At 36.1% G+C, this 21,557-nt stretch overlaps 1 protein-coding gene across 1 annotated transcript; it reads right to left on the bottom strand.

The window, feature by feature from the left end:
- Positions 1–368: 368 nt before the first annotated feature.
- Positions 369–21,510, bottom strand: PUS7L (pseudouridine synthase 7 like). Its single transcript, XM_068971328.1, has 9 exons — positions 21,459–21,510; positions 17,308–18,233; positions 14,491–14,650; positions 12,698–12,890; positions 9,902–10,000; positions 8,958–9,039; positions 6,906–7,186; positions 2,606–2,659; positions 369–1,430 (listed from the first exon to the last, which is right to left on the bottom strand). Exons 2-9 carry the CDS (start codon positions 18,218–18,220, stop codon positions 1,104–1,106), a joined length of 2,109 nt encoding a protein of 702 aa, XP_068827429.1. The 5' UTR covers positions 18,221–18,233; positions 21,459–21,510; the 3' UTR covers positions 369–1,103.
- Positions 21,511–21,557: the final 47 nt, after the last annotated feature.

The raw sequence follows: 21,557 nt of genomic DNA, 5'->3' as shown, positions 1-21,557 counted from the left end.
ATGAGGTTGGTGCCACCTTGATTCCTTAAATGAGCCTCAAAAAGAATCAATAATAGTCACTAGTAAGTGTCAGAGCTAGAGTCTGAGCGCAGATCTGACTCTAAAAATTTATGTTCTAGATGATAGAACAAAAATTACAAAAAAGTGGAGGGTCAGTATGGGTCAAAATAAAGAAATTGTATAAAAATTTATTTCAATGTTCATCAAAGATCATTTATTTCATAAAGGAGATATCATACTAATACTACCCTGGGATCAGTTCAGTTCAGTCGCTCAGTCGTGTCTGACTCTTTGCGACCCCATGAACCACAGCACGCCAGGCCTCCCTGTCCATCACCAACTCCCAGAGTCCACCCAAACCCATGTCCATTGAGTCGGTGATGCTATCCAACCATCTCATCCTCTGTCGTCCCCTTCTCCTGCTGCCCCCAGTCTTTCCCAGCATCAGGGTCTTTTCCAATGAGTCAGCTCTTCGCATCAGGTGGCCAAAGTATTGGAATTTCAGCTTCAACATCAGTCCTTCCAATGCACACCCAGGACTGATCTCCTTTAGGATGGACTGGTTGGATCACCTTGCATATCATGTTAATAAATAGAGGGATAATATTTTCCTGAAGTACTGTTCTGATCAATAATTTCAAAAATAGAAAAGAATGGCACTAATTAACAAAATGCTTCATCTTCCCCTCCAACCATATGTTTTCATTACAACCTAGTTTAATCTACATTTTAAGCAAGGAGCCTGAGGATATAAACACTACTCCAAAAGTTTTTCTTTAATGTTACCTTCTTTAATGTTATCTTGCAGTATGCTCCTAATAGTCCAGAAAGATTTTAACTTTCATAGCACAGAACAAAGGTCATTGAGATATTAGTTAATAGAAAGAACAAAGGCTTTGGAGTCTTAAGTTCAGATTTTGCCACTTGCTAACTGTACATCCTCTTCAATGTGAGTATCAAATTCCTACTTCATTGCGATGGTGTGTAATTAAAGAAGATAACAATTATAAAGCTACTAGCACATGGTGGACACTCAAATTTTAGCTCCCTTTTCACTTTCCTTTAAAAAGTGGCACATACTGATTATATCAAGGGTATCAGTTTTAAAAGTCATGCTTCATTATTTCCCTCAGACAAACTGTAGCATAACACGAAGCGTCAAGATCAAAAGAGATCAAAAGGGATAAAGTTGTTTCATCGATGTGGGAACCTTCCTTCTTGACATCAATACCATGGTCTTCCATCAGTTGGTATGAGAGATTACAGGGATGTTTCAAAATCTTTCTATAGCATCCTGGAACATTCAGTTTCAGGGTAGGTATTTTAAATTTACATGTCTGTAGTCCATCTCTGCTGAGTACTTCCTGGTACCACTGCCCTACTTTGTTTTTAGGGTACTGAATATTGTATCCAAGCACTGGAAGAACCACCTATGCAAGGGAAAGGGAAAAAAAAGGTACATGAAACAGCCTTCAGAAAAATACGTGATCATTTCTCTTTTTTTTTGGCCACCCTGCATAGCACATGGGATCTTACTTCCTTAACAAAGGACTGAACCTGCAGCCCCTGCAGTGGAAGTATGGAGTCTTAATCATTGGCCTGCCAGGGAAGTCCATATGCAATCATATTTTAAATTTACTTCTATGACTGGGAGTTGAATATGTAAAAACACACTCAGAATACAAACACTGCAATCACTCTAAAACATGCCACTGAATACTACACTATTTTGATTCTTTTTAATGCTGCCAGGCAAAAAGAAGAGCTAACTGAAATCAAGAAGGACTCTTAGTTAACAAGGTAACCAACTCAAGTCAGATATTATTTGACAAATTGCTGTTAAGGCAGAAGAAATGGAATAAGAAGTTGAGGTACATCTAATTACCCAACAAACTTAATCTTTATTCAGTCATACAATGCTAAAAGCATATTCTTTCTGGAACAAAAAGAATAATCCCTACTGCTCAATCACAGAAATTTTGACAATTTTCCATTTTCCTTGCTTACTTATTAATAAAAACATGAAAGCACAGAAGAAGCTGCCAAATTAATTTCTATTTTCTCAGCTGCTCATGAGTAAACTACATTTTGTGGAGGTTTCCTTCTTTGCTGATGACTTCTAGATATTTCTCCTTTAACTGGAACCAAAATGTAGGCAGCAAAAGGCACCAGGTAAAAAACTCAAATACACACAACATGAAAATTTCAAATTCATTATGCTCATTGGAAGAAGCCAGACACAAAAAATCACATATACTATATGAATCCATTTCTATGGCATTCTTTCAAAGGCAAAACTGTAGGGCAAGAAGTAGCTGAGCTGGGGCAGGGGCAAGGGTGAGAGGTGACTGCAAAGGGGCACAGGAAGTTTGAGGGAGACGGGAAACTGCTCTTTATCTTGATTCTTGAGGTAGTCATATGATTGTCTACATTTATCAAAACTCATAGAACTATAAACTAAGAAGTGAATTTTATTGTATATAAAGTATATCTGAATAAAAAGTAGTAGAAAAAAAGGAGGCGGGGAGGAGAAATGCTTAGTACACTGTCTTTTCAGCACAATGTCTATATTTAAGTCTAAATGATAATTTTTAAGCAAGTTTACCTGATGTATTGCATATGTGTTAGCTGATTCCTCTTCTTCAGTTACTAGATGAACCTATTTTTAAAAAACATGATGAAAATACAGATGATTCACAAATGTTCCAAATTCCCTCAACTTTTCCTAACTCTGTTACGTATAATACAACTTCTTAACTGAATATACTCATACTCAAATAAGATCTTTTCACAGCTTGTTTCTATAGGAGCAGACTACTTAAAAATTAGAATGATTCTTCTTGCTTTAACCCAATAACTGCAGGGGAAACAGAGAATGGGGCAGCTTATCACTCTGAAGCAACACCTTCACCTCAGTTATCAATCATCTTTTTCTAAATAGCCAAGTATTTTTTATTACACTGAATCAAAAATCTGTTTCCATGAAATCCCTCTCCAACCCCTGTCCCCAACAGGTATTATATTACTCTATGAGAAATAGTGCTTCTCAAAATGTGTTTCATAGACTAGGAATAATTGTCACACATACGTGGGAAAAAAAAAGTGAGTGATAAGTTTGAGAAATGTTGCTCTAGGACACGGAATAAATAATTCTGATTTCTCTGAGACATGAAAGCTCAAAAGTATAAAGGTTAGCTACCATCACTCCATGAGGATTAACACAGTCTCATTTTCCTAAAGCATTCACCATATAATGCCTAGATCGTCTCTAAACTTGCTTGCTTTCCCAATTCTCCCTACTCAGATCAATAATATGCCTCCTTTTTGGTTTTTCATTTTGGGTTTATTTGTTTGTTTACATGTTATTAACCCATTTTAACTGCTGCATTCAGAAGTGGACATAATATTCTAGATGTGATATGACCAAAATACATGGGACTATGATCTCTCTTGCATCATCAATTCCAGCTCTTTGCCTTTCACAAATTCATAAGCATTCTTAAAATACTACAATTTAAGCAATCTGTGAAAATACGGAACAAACATTTTCAAGTACAGAACACCGTAGCTCTCTTTAGAGAAGTCCCTCCAAGCGGATATCAACTGATGAACTAACCATTCTTTGTCGTATGGCATCTCCACAAAGATGAATTCACGTGAATTTCTCTTTGTCTAATTCACATTTCTCCATCTTACTCACAAAAAAATTATGAAAATCTGCCAAGTCACCTGAAATTAAGCTACATCTGTAGGCGTAGTACTTTTGCCTGGAAAATCCCATGGACGGAGGAGCCTGGTAGGCTGCAGTCCACAGGGTCGCTAAGAGTTGAACACAACTGAGTAACTTCACTTTCACTTTTCACTTTCATGCATTGGAGAAGGAAATGGCAACCCACTCCAGTGCTCTTGCCTGGAGAATCCCAGGGATGGCGGAGCCTGGTGGGCTGCCATCTATGGGGTTGCACAGAGTCAGACATGACTGAAGCAACTTAGCAGCAGCAGCAGCAGTAGGCCTAGTAATTCTATCGAAAAGGGACTCAGATTAGATTCCTATAGTTTCCTACAATTTTTAATGTAGATGTGCAACATGAAATATTCTACAAATATTGTTTTTTCCTTTTCTATATTTTCCATATTTTATGTCCTGAGCCTCCAATTCTTGCCTTTTCTTTTCTCAGTGCTAACTAATAAAGTATAAATAATCAATTTAAAAAATACAGATACTTTTCGCCACTAATGAAAAGAAACTCTGCAAAGTGTGAAAGAGAAAAGTTTTTCTTTTCTTCTATATCTCCTGAAAGAAAAGCAGACAAAATCTTGATCAAAAAATATCCTTGCAAATGTTACCTGGAACGAAGTCTTATGAGACACATGCATTTCAGAGATTATTGCTATATCTTGTCAAAGTGAACTTCTGAAAATTTGAATTAGAAATGGCTGACTTACTAAATAATGTATTGCCAAGAAATATTTAAAAGGACACGTTTTCTGAAAGGTATTAAAAAACTTAATGTTTTTCATTATTTATCAAAATGGAATCAACTGACATGGCCCTTCTTCCATTTATATGAGGTAAAATAAAACCTAAGATGCTGCTAGATTTCTTTTTACACAGTTTCAGAATCTGTGTCTCAGTTAAATGACTATTCTTAATGAAGCTCCTAGTGATCACTTTTTTTTTTCCCCTTAATGTTTCTTATATTTTATTGTTTGACTATGCCGGGTCTGACTTGTGGCACGGCAAGATCTTTGATCTTGTTGCAGCTAGCAGGATCTTTACTGTGGCATGTGAATGTTAGTTGAAGCATGAGAACTCTTAGTTGTGGTATGTGGAATCTAATTTCTTGACCAGGGATGGAACCCAGGCCCCCTGCCTTGGGAGCACAGAGTCTTAGACACTGGATCACCAGGGAAGTCCCTCGCTTTCTTATTTAAATATTCACAAGTCATTCATTTAATAGAATAGTAAAGCAGACCTCTTTGTTGTGGCTCACTCATCACTCAGCCTTGACTCCTTTTCTGATAGTGTATCTGCAATTTCCTGGGAGCTTCCCTCCCAGTTCTTGAATGTGGTTTGGGTGGGATGGTTCCAGAAAGAAGTCCTTGGAACACAGGCTTTGCCAATCACATACTGCAGTCCACAGTAACTGGTCTGGGGACATGGAACAGAAACCAAGCCATTCTGAGACTCAATTCCATGGCTTTGACTGAAACTGTTAGGAAATAAAAGACTTCTTTGCTGGAGAAGAAACTGAGAATGGATCTAATAGAGAGGAAAGCAGAGCTGAAAGATGAAGAAAATGAGATGGATGATTTAGGACACTGTCTAAGCCCCTTCATAACAGCTGTACCTGAATCAATCATGGACTTCAGTTATGAGGGCCAAGAAATTCTTGTCTGCTTTCCTTAAGTTAGTCTGAGGTAGGCTTCTATCACTTGAAACAAACAAACAAACAAAATCCTAACTTATACATCTAAAACTCTGCTGTTAATTTAGATAAATCATCCTTTATGGTAAGGTCGGAGTCTGTTTTTTCTCCACTTTTGAAAAATAGGACCATACCCTATCTCCGCATGCTGACACTTTTCTATACCCCATGATTTCTCTAGTCGAGACCAAGCTGGGCTAGGAATCAGACAACTAGGTCTTCTGAATTCTGCTACCTACGTCACTTAACCTATCTCCTCTCCAGCCTGGGTCTCAATTTTCATTTCTATGAAATGGGAATTAGAAAAGAAGTCTCTAAAATATTTTATTCCCCTAAAGTTCAATGATTTTATGATGTTATATACAAAAGCACTACTCAAATCCCTTCATTAATTTTTAAAATATAGTTTTGAGATTGAATTAAGATAATGATGAATAGTCTCTTTTTGCATTACAATGCTATGAAATGAATTTATGTGATTTATGGAATTCAGTTTCATTATTTAGGTCAAATTCACAGAGATTAAAATACCATAAAAATACTAGCTGGAAATACCAATATCCAAAATATCCAAAATACCATGGAGGAAATGGAAGGATCAATTTTATAAGACAAATTATATTTCATTAATATAAATGTCTCTAAGATCTTGTTAAGAGAGAAAAAAACAAGTTGTAAAAACCACTTATATAAAAGAAATGACATTTCATATCCTATAGCATTATTATAGAAATTTTATTCATTTTCCTTTTCATGGTTTGAGTTTCGAGTCTCAAATTTCTGTCTTTTTTTTTCTCATTGTTAACTAACAATAAAAATCCACTTTCTGTGGATATTTATGGGAAAGCATAGAAAATGGTCTAGAAGGAAATATGCCAAAAGAGACTGATTTTCTGATAGTGGCAGAGGAAATCACAATAGAGTGGTGGCAGGAATGACATCTCCATCTGTACTGTTTTGGATTTTCAAGGAGCCTGTTTCACGCATTGGGTGTGTGCTCAGTTGCTCTGTCTTATCTGACTTTTTGCAGTCCCACAGACTGTAGCCCACCAGGCTCCTCTGTCCATGGGATTCTCCAGGCAAGAACACTGGAGGGGCTGCATTTCTTCCTCCAGGGGGTCTTCCCGACCTGGGGATGGAACTGCGTCTACTGCATCTCCTGCATCGGCAGGCGGATGCTTTTACTGATGAGCCACTGGGGAAGCCCGATTCATGAACTGCTTGTGGAATTTTCTAAAGAACGTGTTCTTTTAAGGAAGGCTTACTATCTTTGTAACTCTCACTTCATACCACTGACCATTTGTATACTTCTATTTAATGGCATGTTAAGTGTCAGCTGACAGCAGAGTAGAAGCAGATGAGCAAATACAAGTTTAAAAAAAAAAAGCATGTTTAGTTTTAATTTTTTTCTAAAATAAGAGTTCCTGAAAATAAGTGCTCCTGATACATAACTACTCTTGATGAAATGATACTTACTTTACTACTTGGTAACTGCTCATTGTCAGCATCTTCATCCAAACAGACCAAGTCACCCTCCACAACTCTTGAGCCATAAGTTGCAAGTCTGTAAGATACTGCCTCATTCCAGATTTTGCTGCTGTATGCATGAACGTAGAATATGCGCATAGAATGGGGGAAGGAGAACCACGCCTGGATGCAGCCCTCCTCTGTCATGCCAAAGCGATGCAGTGAGTCTAACAGTGCTCTCTCCCGAACTTTGAATTCGGGCATCAGGGAAAGTGTGCCTTTAGCATCCTCTGAAACAAAGAGATCAGTCAGTTCCTTTTATTCAAAGGCCAGTTATCAAGAGCTTTACCATGCTCTCTAAATGTACTGAGCTATCCTGGGAACCTGAATATGAAGATGAGGCTCAGCACCAACCATAAACCAGAGCTACATTTGAAGAGGTTTTTTGTTTGTTAAAAATCATTAATCATATGGTTCATTCACTTTCCCTGCTTTAAAAAGAGGACATTAGTAACTCCAATTTCAGGATGGAGATTAACTAATTTGCAGTTATTTAGAACACTTTTTTTTAAAGCATTATACAAGTCCCTGAGCTGAGATTTTAAAGAGCTATTATGGACATTGTACAGAATTTTTTGAATAAGAAAGGGTTGACATCTGGATCCTTCAAGTATACTATTCAATATTCTACTATTCAGCATGCTTTTTAAAATGAGATTACTGGACTCCATGGCAAAGCTGCTTATTCAGGTAGGGCCTTGGAGTAAGCATTTTAACAAACGCACCAGGTTTCTTGCACACACTAAAGTTTAACAGTCACTGCCATAAGGAAATTATTTTCTCAGGACCCTACAATAGATGTGATTTTGAACTTTGTTTAGTGTTACTTAGATTACTCATAACAATGTGAAATGCTCATATGGTTTATAGATTTGGGTGTGGCATAAAAATATTTTTCACCTATTAATCATTATATATGTAATATGTACCTAGTTAAAAATAATGGAGATATTAGAAACTCATGTCCTTTATTTGTATGCAAGTGAAATTTAATATACACATATATGTTGATCATATATTTAATGAATCTAAAATCTTATGGTTGCTGTTACTACTTAAATACACATAACATTTATTCAGTATTCAGAAAAAGCCAGGCACTATTTTAAGAGCATTAAATCTATTATTTCATTTAAATATTAACAGTCTTTTAGGTATCATTATTAGCTTCAATTTGAAGATGAAGAAACTAAAACAATGAGGCTAAATCACTTGCACGAGACCATATGCTGGGAAGTACTAAAGTTGTATTAAATCCATGTAGATGGCACCCCACTCCAGTACTCCTGCCTGGAAAATCCCATGGACGGAGGAGCCTGGTAGGCTGCAGTCCATAGGGTCGTGAAGAGTCGGACATGACTGAGCGACTTCACTTTCACTTTTCCCTTTCATGCATTGGAGAAGGAAATGGCAAACCACTCCAGTGTTCTTGCCTGGAGAATCTCAGGGACGGGGGAGCCTGGTGGGCTGCCGTCTATGGGGTGGCACAGAGTTGGACATGACTGAAGCGACTTAGCAGCAACAGCAGCAGCAGACTGACTCTAGAACCACAGTCAACAAATTTTTTTTAGTGCTTCTCATTAAGTATTCTACATATATTTAGCTAAAGTTTTCAAAATTAGCAATCAGGGCTAAATGGAGACTAGATCTAAAACAATGCACAAAGTACCAGATATAACAAATGTACTTTTATTTAGTTTATTTTTCAGTCTCCTGATTGCAGTGAATTATACTTACACCAATGTCAGTTTAGAACTGGGAACTCTTATCTTTTTTGAGGATTTAGGCCAGGAAAAACTCATAAAGCATCTTTCCCCTCACCCAACCCCAAAGCAAGAGTTATACAAAAGTCCCATAACAATGTAGTACCTAATAAAAATGCTTAAATATATATTACAGTCTATTTCTTATCACATTTATGTAGAAATGAATGCTATCCTGATGATATAACACTGGTATATCTACCTAACTATATACGAGGTAAAGAAACTTTTAAAGTACCAGTCTGAAGAAAATATTTCTTTGCTCTATTTACAGGATCATCCAAATCTTCTGGTGTAAAAAACAATTTTACAGCCTTCACCTTTAAAGACCAAACAAGCAAATACATATTAGATGAAAATGACAAATTACTTACTTTAAAAAAAAGGTACATCTTGAAAGAATAGGCATTTAACATGATATTTGACATGGCAATTCTATCTTGAAGCATTCATAAGCTAAACAATTTAGAATTAACTTCCAGTGCAAAGCAACCTAATATACAGATTTAAAACCTTATGGACTGCAAAAATGGTCAACACAACTTCCATACATCTTCTGTCATTTTTTGCCTCTATCATAGAAGTAAGAACACTATATTAAGTGATGACAGAAAACTCAGGCTTTTCCAACACACACAACAAAAAAGGGGGAAAGAACAAGCATAGGCAAGTGGCAAGCCACTAATTTCATTTGTGTTCTCAAGTTTCAGAACTCTTTGTCTTTGGTCTTAAAAATAATTTTTAAAAAAATAAATGTAAATAAAAGTTTAACAAATTCCCAACTTTAATATTTTCTTTTAAAACATAAACAGATTAAAAGATGCTCCTTTAAAAAAAAACATATCTACTAGTTCCTGTATTTTATCACTGTTTCCAGTACTACAACTTATTTCTAAGTATGCATCTTAGAGTAGGAAAGGATCTTAAAACAGGGCATTCAATCTAGCCTCCAACTCATTTTTCTTTTATACTGTTCATTCATTCAAACAAATATTATTCAGCATCTGTTTTGCTGTAAAGTGATATCATGAATATAGTTGCTATTCAATAAACATGATGTACAGTACATATATTTGGGGGTATACATGCATTTATATGCTGGGTTAAGAAAGCAATGAGCTGGCTCATGTAGTAAGTACATCTGACAAAACAGGTAAGTTCATATCTTTTCAGAATCCATACCGTTTCACTCTTCAGCAAAGCCAATCCAATTTGGTCTGTGTGAACTTTCCTTCCCATCCCAAATCTCTGTGGTCCATAGTAATTCACAAACCCTTTATTCTGTAAACACACAAAAAAATCAGTTAATTAAAAATATATTACTATAGACTCATGTCTGTGATCTCCCAAAAATCACATGTTGAAACCCTAACCTCCAGTGTGATGGTATCTGGAGATAAGGACTTGAAGAGATAATTAGATCATGAGCATAGCGGGTTCATGGATAAGATAAGAACTCTTATAAGAAAAGGTGCTGGAGCTAGCCGACTCTCTTTCCACCCCATGTGAATACAATAAGAAGACCAGGCAAGTATCCTGATCTCACGCTTCTATCCTCCAGAACTATAAGTAATTTTCTCTTGTTTAAAAATCACCTTGCCTATGGTTCTTTGTTACAGTCTCAAACTAAGATAAATAATACAATTATTGTGTCAAAATATGTAACCAAGTCTTTCTCTTTGTTTTTATTGTAATAAAAGAATCCTGTAATTGGCAATACACACATGGATACCAAGTGGGCTGAGAAACACTATATGGTTAAAGAATACAAAGGAAAAGAATAAATGATTGAAAATCAGAAAATAAGTGAAAAAGCTTTAAAAATATGTGAGCTTTTCATTCCCATTATTGAGGAGTTTTCTGGCATGTGGGATTCTTGGTGCTAAAATCAAGAAAGCTCTGGGAAAACTGGGATGAACTAGTTACCTAGTACTGCATCTGCTCTGATTCCTGAAGCTCCTCCTGATTTCAAGGATTCGGCTGTCTGCAGATGCTTGAAATACGAAGCAGGTTTATTTTCAAACCCAGCAAGTCCTGGCTTTTTTGTATATAATGGTTGCTTTTTCGATTATCTCAGTTTCTGAAAGTCTGGGCCAAGACAATGGCATAGCATCACTTCAGTAGGAACAGAAAATTGATATTTACTACTGCAACCATTGAGGATACTGGTTGGTGGTTAAACATGTCCTCACAAAGCAAACAGCAGGCCCATATGGTTTCCTGAAAAACAAAAGAGCTCTCTACACTCTATGGGGGGAATATATTAATATATTCATTCAATGATGATTATCGAGCACCAATTCCAGGACTGTTCAATAACAGATGCAAATAAAAGATAATCTGTAATCAACACGCTACACAAGGAACTGCATCCTGATCTCATGCCACAAAGATCAACTGCAGATAGAATAAGTACCCCCTGTATTAAGTCTCACAGTTAAATCTTTTAACTATTTCAAATTTGGAAAAATAACATTAGACAATATCCTAAAAACACCAGGAGAGTTTTAAGTACCCCTGCCAAGTTATTCAGGGTTGATTACAATAAAATGTTTATAGCAATCTGAGTTATAACCCTTTAAAACAAAACTCCAAAGATTTCTTATTTTCAGGACTTCTCAGCTCGCTTCCCCTCATCATAAGAACTAAAGGAAAGTTGGCTAAATCTAAGATTATTCCTACAGAGATTTTAAAATGTATATAAATAGATACCAAATGAAAGATAGGCAATAAATAACATCAAAGTTCAGAAAGCCCCACTCCCTTTTCTAAGAGATATCTTTGTAATAGTTTAACAGGGGGAAAAGAAAAAAAAAAATAAAGTCTTAGGTAGGTCTAGAGAAAAGGAAAAAATAACCATATGAGGATTTTAAATATCTTTAGTGAAGATATTTTCCTGACTGTTAGGAATAATAGTGATTAAAATCTGGTTTCTGTTTGTTTTCCTGTTGGAGAGGCATAAAATTGTATGAAAAGGTCTTTGTGGTCAGAAACTTGCAGCAGTGTTTCTCAATGTTAGCTGTGGAGTAGAATCACTTAGGGAGATTTTTTAAAATGCTAATGCCTAACCTATATCCCCAAATGTTCTTATTCAATCGGTCTGGGAGAAAAAACAGATTATTGAATTTTTTTTAAAACACCCTAGGTTGAGAATTTCTGGTCCAGATCAGGGGTTGGCAAGCTATTTAACTACCCCACAAGTCAAATCTGGCCCTGTAACCACTGCTTTTGTATATAAAGTTTTATTGGAATACGGCCATGTTCATTCATTTATGTATGGTTCATGGATGCTCCCACACAAAAGCACTAGAATAGCTGCAACAGAGACCATATGTCTACAAACAAGAACATTTCTTTTCTGGCCCTTCACAGAGAAAAGTCTGCTGACCCACAGTCTATATGATCAGATTGAAGGCTATGGCTATATGTACACATTTAGATGCCCAGCAAATATCATTTTAAAACTTACAGTAAGTAATTTTTTTACTGTAAGAATAATAAAATGTATATGATTTACCATTTGCATACATTGAAACAAAATTCAAAATTAGATTGAAAAGAAAAAACATTCTGAAAAGTAATATAAAAACTATTTACCAAAGATTTCTGAAAAAAAACGCTGAACAAAGTCTCCCCCCAAATTAATCTCTCTGCCTGTAATATTACTCTAAATGGCAGATGCTAAAAAACAAACAAACAAACAAAAAAAACCTGTCCTTTTAAATAGATAGGTTTTACCCTTCCAACTGGGGGAGTCTACACAATTTTTTAAATTACACTAACATTGTGTTTTTTTCAATACAAAGATATATACCAAGAAGAAAAAATAAAAAAGATAAGTAAAATGGATCCAATTATCAGTTTTTAAAATAATTATACATACACATAAAAAGAAAATGTACAAAAGAAAATATTTCCCTTCATATCTCAATGTAAATAAAGATTTTCCCAAAATACTCTACAGTGCAGTTTTCTTACCTTAACATTTTCTATTGCCTCCAAAATTCTCTCTCTCAGGTTTGCAGAATCATTTATTTGATTTTTTAAATTTCTGATGACAATATCAAAGTGATTTCCTTTGAGCTGACCAAGTCTAAGGGAATCCTCTACAGGCCGAATGTTAAACACACTCATTCTTTTCTTTTCAACTTCTTTTTCAATATTTTTCAACCTATAAATGATAAATCATTTATCATTTGGATTCAGTTAACTCTTACATTTAAAAAATAGTTTGTGTTTAAACTGTTAAAAATTATTAATATGTTTAAAATATTAAAAATGTCAAAAATTAATTTAAAATAAAGTTTAAATGACAGATGGCAGACAACCACTTATACTGGAATACTGAAAAACTGGAGGGATTATTTCAAAAACACATCTTTAATTTATTTCAACAGATGTGCACTAAAAACCCTTTATCATAGGATTATATTAACAGAGTTATTCTAAGAACTGGAACACATATTCCTAATGCTATCACTCTATGTAGCCTTCTGACTTCTCCTCAGTTCAAGTGAAAGAACCTCTTAACTGTTCGCTCTTCTGTCCTTAGACTTTGCTCCTTTCCTTCTCAGTTCTTCTCCAATGTTACCAAAAAGCCACTAGCGCCAGAGGACTTTCCTAAAGTTCTGCTCTGAACACTTCTTTACTCAAATTTTCAGTTCTTCACCAATATTAGATCCCAATTGTCTTATCCTAACTTCTAAGATCCTGTAAGAACTGATGTAAACTTTTCTTTTTCTATATTTTCTGTAGACCTTAAAGAAACCATCTGCTTTATCAGGCAGACTGTTTTGCTTACAGGCCCTCCAAAATATCTTCAGATTTTCTGCCTCTGCTAAAATCTTACTATTGGTTAAAGGGTAATTAAAATTCCATACCCATAAGCCAAATCAAACTACTCTTTCCTCCTAGAAACTAATAAAATATTTTGTCTTTGGTGGTTAAAAAACAGTTTTTAACATCTAAATACCTTTCAACATCTAAAGTCATTCCTTCTTAGCACAGTGCACTTCTTGACCACAAAGACAAAATCATAAACATTTTTCTATCCCTCATATGAGAACTTAAAAATATTTAACAGAAAATAGTACTTAAATATCTCATGACTAAATATTAATATATTTTTAATACGTCAAGTTAGGCAGAATTTTAGTCCAATGATTCAATTTTTTTTAACTTTACCTTAAGGAAAGCATCCTTAAGGCACAGATTTAAGTGTAATAAAGTTAATCACAGTAGTATTTACAGTGAAAAATTGGAACAGATTTCTATATCCCAAAACAAGGGAAAGTTAAACAAATTAGTCCATATAATAAACATGACTTTGAAATATTTCAGGACATAAATTTTCATTAAAAATACTATTTTACTTTTATTAAGTAAAATACAAATTACATATACAGTACGATTTTCACATATATAAAAAAGGCCTCTGTAGCATCTGCAAATATCTTAGTCTCTGAAAAATGTCTGAAACAGACCAAACTGTTTTTGTGGTTATTTCTGTGTAAGAGAAATTTTAGTGACATTTAATATTCTTTTATATTCTTCGAAATCTTCTACAATAAACATGTATTACTTTTACAATAATAAAAGTCTATTTAGAAGATAATTATACTATTAATGCAGAATATGCTGCTCAGTAAGCCTATAATTATTACTGATAGTGAGGTTAATATGCTCCCAGTATTATTCTCAGTTTTTAATCTAGTATTTATTTATTTGATGCAATAAGAAAATAAAGTTCTCTCCTTTAAACATCTTATTACCTCTCTGGTGTCACTTTTCTAACCACCATCGCTTGATAAGTGATGGCTTTCTTGTCTTTAAGTCCTGCATAACTAAAATCCGAAGGGATCACACCAAGTTTGACAGCTAAAAAACCAACTGCTTCAAACATTTCTAGATTTTCTTTTCGTAGGGTAAAAGCTGAAACAAACAAAAAATCCTCAATTACAAAAAAAGCAGCTAAATATATCATTTACATTCTTAGCAAACTGACAGATCATTATAGTGAATCAAATCATTAATTTAGATGAGTATCTTTAATCAAAATACAATCAGTAAAATACAAACCTCACAGATTTCAGCTCTCATTTTTAAAATGCTAGTTGGTTCACTAAAGGCTTACAGAAAAAAAAAAAAAATCCACATTCCCTGATTAGGCATTCATATTAGCTCTAATCCACCCCTCCAGTCTGCACTTGGGCTATCTTATATATCCTATAATTGTAACCCAGAGAACTTGTCACAATCCTTGGATGAACTAAAGCCTTTCACTGTTGTGGACTTGGATGCATTGAGGTCCTTTGTCTAAAACACATGCTCTCTCTACTTATTATTTGCCACACTTTTTTTCATGCTTCAAGATCCAAGGGCCACAGCAGTTTTCCCTCAAATTCCTTCCAGGTTCTCAAGGCTGAATGCTCCCAAAGTAGGGATCGTGTTTGTTTCATTGACCATTATACCCTCAGACTAACACAGTAAGTATTCAAATATTTGTTGAATAGATGAAAAAACAAACGTTACAAGGAGTTGATTACTTAAACCTACATGTCTTCACAAGCTGTCATTATCTACATCATGACACTGAACACCATGCCATAATTTATCTCTTTAAGTTTGTGTGCCCTGTAGATCGGGAGTTCCAGGCCAGGAAATCAGTAAACAAAACAGAGCTTGTTGCCTCATGGTAGAGCCTTCAAATGTCTATTAGATGAGAAGGTGAGAATGAGATCGCAAAAGTGGAAGGAGGAACAAGCCCAGTAACAATTACCACCAAGCACTACCCCCCGACCCCTGCCAACCTGTTGGCCTATATAACCTACCAACATTGACAGTAAGAAAACATCTCAGTCCTCAGTTCACCATAAACATACGACACTTCAAAGTACTGTCCTCTTCCCTCATATCATGGAAAGGAAATTCAAAGTATTCTGCAGAATAATTTGTTTTGTACAGCTCCTCTAACCATCATCAGGAGCTACAAGAGTCTCTCTGAAGAGCACTCTAAGAAAAATGAACATTTAACATAAGCTTGACTCAGGAAGCAGAAGGATGTGAAATCTATCTATCTCTGAATAAATGAAATAGCTAAACAAAAGCTTGTAATATCTATTCTTTAGAAATCATGTTTAAAAGAAAAGAAAAGAAAGATCTGTATGTTCTTTGTATCTCTCTATAAAGAATCTCTAAAAACATGGAAACAGCAAGTTTCAAAAATATGCAGGGTGGATATTATTTATGAAAAGTTTTAAAAATTTGCAATGATTCGGTATTTGAACATATTGCAAAATGACCACCACAATAAGTCAACATTTATCACCACACATAATTACAATTTTTTTCTTGTGATGACAGCTTTTAAGATCTATTTTCTTAGCAACTTTCAAATATATAATACAATATCATTGACTATAGTCACCATGCTATACAGGCCTCCTGATGGCTCAGTGGTAAAGAATCCACAGGTTTGATCCCTGGGTCAGGAAGATCCCCTGGGGAAGGAAATGGCAATCCACTCCGGTATTCCTGTCTGGGAAATCCTATGGACAGAGGAGCCTGGCAGGCCATAGCCCATGGGGTCCCAGAGAGTCGGACACAACTTAGGCCACAGCCAGAGGGATGGCAAAGAGTTGGAAACGACTTAGTGACAAAACAACAACAATCATGCTGTCTGTACACAATATTCCAGGATTTGTTTATTTTATAACTGGGAATGTGTACCTTTTGACCACCTCCATCGATAAACATAAATTCGTATTTCTAAAAATTCATTTTAAATTGCCAATAAGTTAAACATAATTACAACATAAGCAAAACCTGTTTTGAGATCCATAATAATTTACGAGAACTATCCTAGTCCTGGAGCCAAAACTTTGAGTATCAGTTAGTAATAGTGTGAAAAAAAAATAGTATTTTAAATATACCAAATCCATGGAACTGGACAGACATCACTAAAATATCTTAAAAGTAAAGGAACAGCCTGGCTAGGAACTGCAAAGTGTGAAAAACAGACCAAGAAAGTGTATTACATAGAATAAAAATCAGAATCTGATAACAGGGCTCAGAAATCTCTCTCAACAAGCCCTTTTGATGATTGTATGAATGCAAAATTTCGAGAAACTCTTCTTTAAAAGATGGACAGTGTCAAACGAAGGAACTCCCTATAAGTCTGCAGGATTCTTTCCATAGGCGATGAAGTCCAGCTGTTCCAGATTACAAGGTATTCTCTTCACTTCCCCAAGTACCGCAAACATATTTTACTTCTTTCCAAATACTTAAGATAATTTTCAAAATACGAACTCAAGATTCACCCCCGTGAGATTTATTAAACAAAGTAATTCTTTAACTTTATACATTTGTGACTACATTAACTATAAACATGTGTTAATCACACTTTCATCAATAAGGTTAATATTTTACAACTAGTATATTTTGAAAGGCTTATCTTTCACTTAAAAAAGGACCCATATATTGTTTTCAATATCCCTCTGGACATGTCTATTTAATTCATTTGAAATTACACAGATTTCACACAGTTTTATCTAAGTGTACCTAAGAAAATGGTAATGATGTCTTGTTACCTGTGTATGTATCTTTTCTTCCCTGGCATTCAAGAAGAGACCTCTTCCAGTGCTTGTGTGCTTTGACCCGAAATCTTACAGTTATCACAACATTTGGGTTATCAGCACTGTCACTCAGTTCAGGAAAGGATTTGGTCTCCACAAGATTTCCAAACTTCTTGTTGACAAAATGGTGGACAGCTTTTCTGTGTTCTTTGTTCGTATCAGGTTTAAAGGTAAATTTGGAATTTTCTTTCTTTGCATCCAAATATTTAAAAAAGTCAAATGCTTCCTCTTCGGATACCAAGTGACAAAGTTCCTTATACTCAAGATTTGGCCTTACAACAATTTCACAGTTTTTTCCTACAGTTATTAAAAAAGGAAATTTCTGCCTAATAGCACTATGCAAGGTAGCCCTCTGGTTCTTATCAAGGATTCTGCCTAATGAGAATTCAGGAGATGGTCCAGTTAGCTCAGTTTTGGAGTCCCACTTCTCTTTTATATCACAGGCAAACTGATTCAGTAATTCATTAGTTTTTTCATCTAACAAGGAGCCTAATACGTCAACACTTTCTTCTTCACCTTTGTAAGTTCTATCTTTGATAGTATCTTCCTTTTCTGAACAAGGCACAAAATTGTGGTCATCACTGGAGCTACCAGCCAAAGTACTGACTTCTTGATTGCTTGTCTCTTCAAAAGATAAAATCTGAAGATCTAGTTTTGCTTTTTTAGCCAAATTATTTGGCTCAGGTAGTACTTTAGTAACCTTGTAAATAGGTTTGTCACTGGCTTTATTAACTAACTCTCCCTGTTCATCAATCTCAATAACAATGAAGTCACTTGGTGAGCCTTTTATGTTGCCACGAAAACCAACATGATCAGTTATAAAACACAAAGAACTAAATCTGACTCTGAAATCTGTATCCTCTTCCATTCTTGAACAATGCCTACAAAAGAAACAGAGGTGATCAATTACCAGGAAGAAAAAAAAAATCTTCATAACAAAAAAAGAAATAGGTTTGCAGGATTTATTTAATTCTGCTTCTCTCTCTTCCTTCCAATTCTGAGTCCCCTTAAATGACATTACTAATTTATTTCTATATATCATGTGTATTTTGACTCTCCTATACCAAGACGGCATGTCTGGTCATTTGTATCTTGACTCTTCACCCACTCCACGTTTTCATCTATTAAAATTCCAGGATTAAAATGGGTTAGTTTCAAGCTCACTTTTAAAATATCATTGGTAGACCAACAAAGAAGAGACTGGAACATACACTTTTTTTTACAATGAGTTGTCTGAATTCCATCCCTGAAACCTAAAATTTCCAGTTAATTTCAGAGAATCTGTGACTAGATACTAATATATGGAGGGATAGGGGTAGGGTAAAGGCTGAGGGGAAGACAGGAAAAAACAGTCCACAATGACATATAATGAAGTACTAAAAACAATTTGCAGGATTTCCATGGTAGTCCAGTGGTTAAGACTCCAAGCTTTCAATGCAGGGGGTGCAGGCTTGATCCCTGGTCAGGACACTAAGATCTTCTGGGCATGATTCCAAGGCGCATGGCCAAAGAAATTAATTAAATAAAACCAACATGCAATGTGATTAGGCTTCAAGGAAGGCTTATGTTAACCTTGGACCTTAAACCTTCATGAGAGTTCAGATACAAACTTTTTCAGCTGACCCATAAGAAAAGTACAACCATCTCTCTCTGGCATCAGAGAGAAGACACATTTACAGAGCTTCTTGAAGCAAACTTCACTCACTCTTTGCACAACCCATGGCTACCAAATGGAGTTTCAGGAGAGAGAAAATGCCCAAGGAACTGGTACTGCCCGATTCTCTGTGTTCATCATGCTCTCCAGGTAATACATCATCTGGACCTTCATCCCATTTCTACGGTGTATCTATTCATCTGAACCAATTTAGAAAACCACTTCCACTCCATCCTTTCTGTAATGTGGAACTCACAGAAATTTCCTAATATTCCACTGTCCTAGGAAATAAATCGGATATATTTATTTTTCCTCATTCCTTAATTTCCTGCACAGACTCCTCAGTTTCTTGCCTGAACTGAAACCTGGCTATTTCCCTTGGGCTGCTTCTTCTGTAGTCCTCCTATGTGACAGCTATTTTTCCTTGCATACCCACCTGGGGACCTGGAGGTTGTAAATATTTTCTGTGTTTGCCACTGCTGCTTCCAAACCACTTTTTCTTCCTCTACCTCCTCAAATCCCATTTCCTTTGAAGTTCATACCATCAGGCTGTACTATTTGCTGCCACCCTCTCTCTGGTCTCAGGACAATTCTTCTTCACTCACTAATGACTTTAATACCTAACTTAAAATATACTATCCAGCCTGACCTCCACAACCATCTATATGGATGATTCATTTAACATCACAGTCCCTCAGTTCCTTAATCTCAACCGCAAACCTTCTACTTTGTCTCGGTCTAAGCTTTGATTTTCTCATCACCAAAAGTTGCATCACCTTTAAGCATCTGGCTCTCTGATTATCCCTTACTGCCCTTTCATCACCTCTATTTTAATACGTTCATTCCAGAAATTCTTATACACTATGAAGGCCTCTAATCTCTGCTTCTATTACTAGTCCACCATAGTCAATTTTCCACATAGTAGCCAGAATGATGATTTAAAAAGGAAAATTAAATCATAGCACAACCCTATTTAAACCCTCTAATCACATGTATAATAAAATCCAAATTACCTACCCTGGCTTCCAAAGACTTCTAAGATTCTGAACTCTGTTCTCCAAATTTATCCTGTACCCTTTCCCCATTATCCACTATACTTCAGCTACACTGGCCTTCTTCAGTTCCTTTATGCCAGCTGTTCCTGTTGATTAAATCAGTCTCTCTTCAATAATATCCTTAAAGAGATCTTCCTTGACCAATAATCGGAATAAACCAGCAAGTCACTATTTTCCATAAAATCTTATTTAATTTTCTGCATATTTCTATTTAATCATTTTACTTCACTATTTACTAAATACCTACCCCAACTAGAATGTTTGCTCCATGAAAGAATCCTGTCTGCCTTATTCATTGATTATCTCACAATTAGAACAGAATCAAGCACATAGTAGGTGCACAATCAATACTGATTATTGGATAAATAAAATGACTAGTACAAAATAAGGGCAGTAAGAGTGAAGAGGAAGAAAGAGGGGGTCACTTTTGCCTAGAATAATCAGTAAAGCATAATGCAAGAAGTGGCCACATTTTCAAAACACTTCAGGAGGCAGAAATGAGGCAAAGGCATAAACAAACTATGCAACGTGTTAAGAAAAAACTGAACAGCCCAGATACAGAGCAGTAGGAGAAAGTGTTTTCTAGCACAGTTCTGGAAAATATGGCCGGATTAGTGCCAAACTAGGTAAAACACTTAATGCCCTGTCAGGAGCTTAGAATCCATTGAGTGGTTAATCGATGGCCACTGGAGGTGTCTGAGCAGGAAAATAACACAATCCTAAAAGATGTTTTAGTAAGCTGACTGATAGTACTAGGCAGGATGAATCTGTTGAACAGTTAGAGGAGATCAAAAGCAAAACAAGATGTGATCAAGTGCTCAGCTGTAGGAAGAAGATATGAAAACATTCTAAGCTAGTGGCATAGGAGAACAATTTGAGAATACAACGATGAGGGAATTACAGCCAAACATCCTAGTAAGAGTGGAACTGTGCTGAAGGGCAGCCAAGGAACCCACACAGAGTCGAGTTTCCATGCCACAGATGTGTCAATAAGCCTGCCGGGCGGACATGGAGAGGGCAGTTTGGCTGACCCAAGGCTTGGGAATTTGGATTGTGGCTAAGGGCAGAGTCTAGGAGGATGTTAAAAAAGGACAGTAGCTCCTCCTGTTCCTTCCACCGCCAACGCTCCACCTAATTCACTCTTACTTCCTACTTCTGCCACCAACCAGCAGGACTGACTCCTGGAGCTTAGACTTCAGGCGCTTTCCAAAGCACCCCCGACACAGCCATTGGCTTCACGGGCGTCTTCTCCACCCCCATCCCCGCCTAAAACTCAAGGCGCGGTACTAGCTCACATCGCGCTCCTCTTGGGGACAGAGCGTCAGGGTCTCAATGCCAATACTGTCATCGCCCCCTGCACAAGCCCACGTGGCGCCAAGAAGCTCAGCCCAGTCTACCTCAAGTCCAGCTGAAGGGTTTCCTCCGCTCCTCGCCGTGCGCATGCCCGGAAGCCATAAACTAGCTAGTCTCCGACAGAAGAGTATTTAAAGGGGCAG

The sequence above is a fragment of the Capricornis sumatraensis genome, chromosome 4 (assembly GCF_032405125.1).
Source record: "Capricornis sumatraensis isolate serow.1 chromosome 4, serow.2, whole genome shotgun sequence".
Lineage (NCBI taxonomy): Eukaryota > Metazoa > Chordata > Mammalia > Artiodactyla > Bovidae > Capricornis > Capricornis sumatraensis.
The sequence above is the reverse complement of the archived record's forward strand: the minus strand, read 5'-3'. Positions and strand labels throughout refer to the sequence as shown.

Bases quoted from the DNA above. Each gene is read 5' to 3' on its own strand.
- PUS7L (XM_068971328.1), bottom strand. From the start codon at position 18,220: ATGGAAGAGGATACAGATTTCAGAGTCAGATTTAGTTCTTTGTGTTTT. The intron at 12,891-14,490 runs GTAATAAGATGT...TATCATTTATAG, and splicing joins AGAAAAGTGACACCAGAGAG to GTTGAAAAATATTGAAAAAG. The intron at 2,660-6,905 runs GTAAGTATCATT...TTTTAAAAATAG, and splicing joins AGCAGTTACCAAGTAGTAAA to GTTCATCTAGTAACTGAAGA.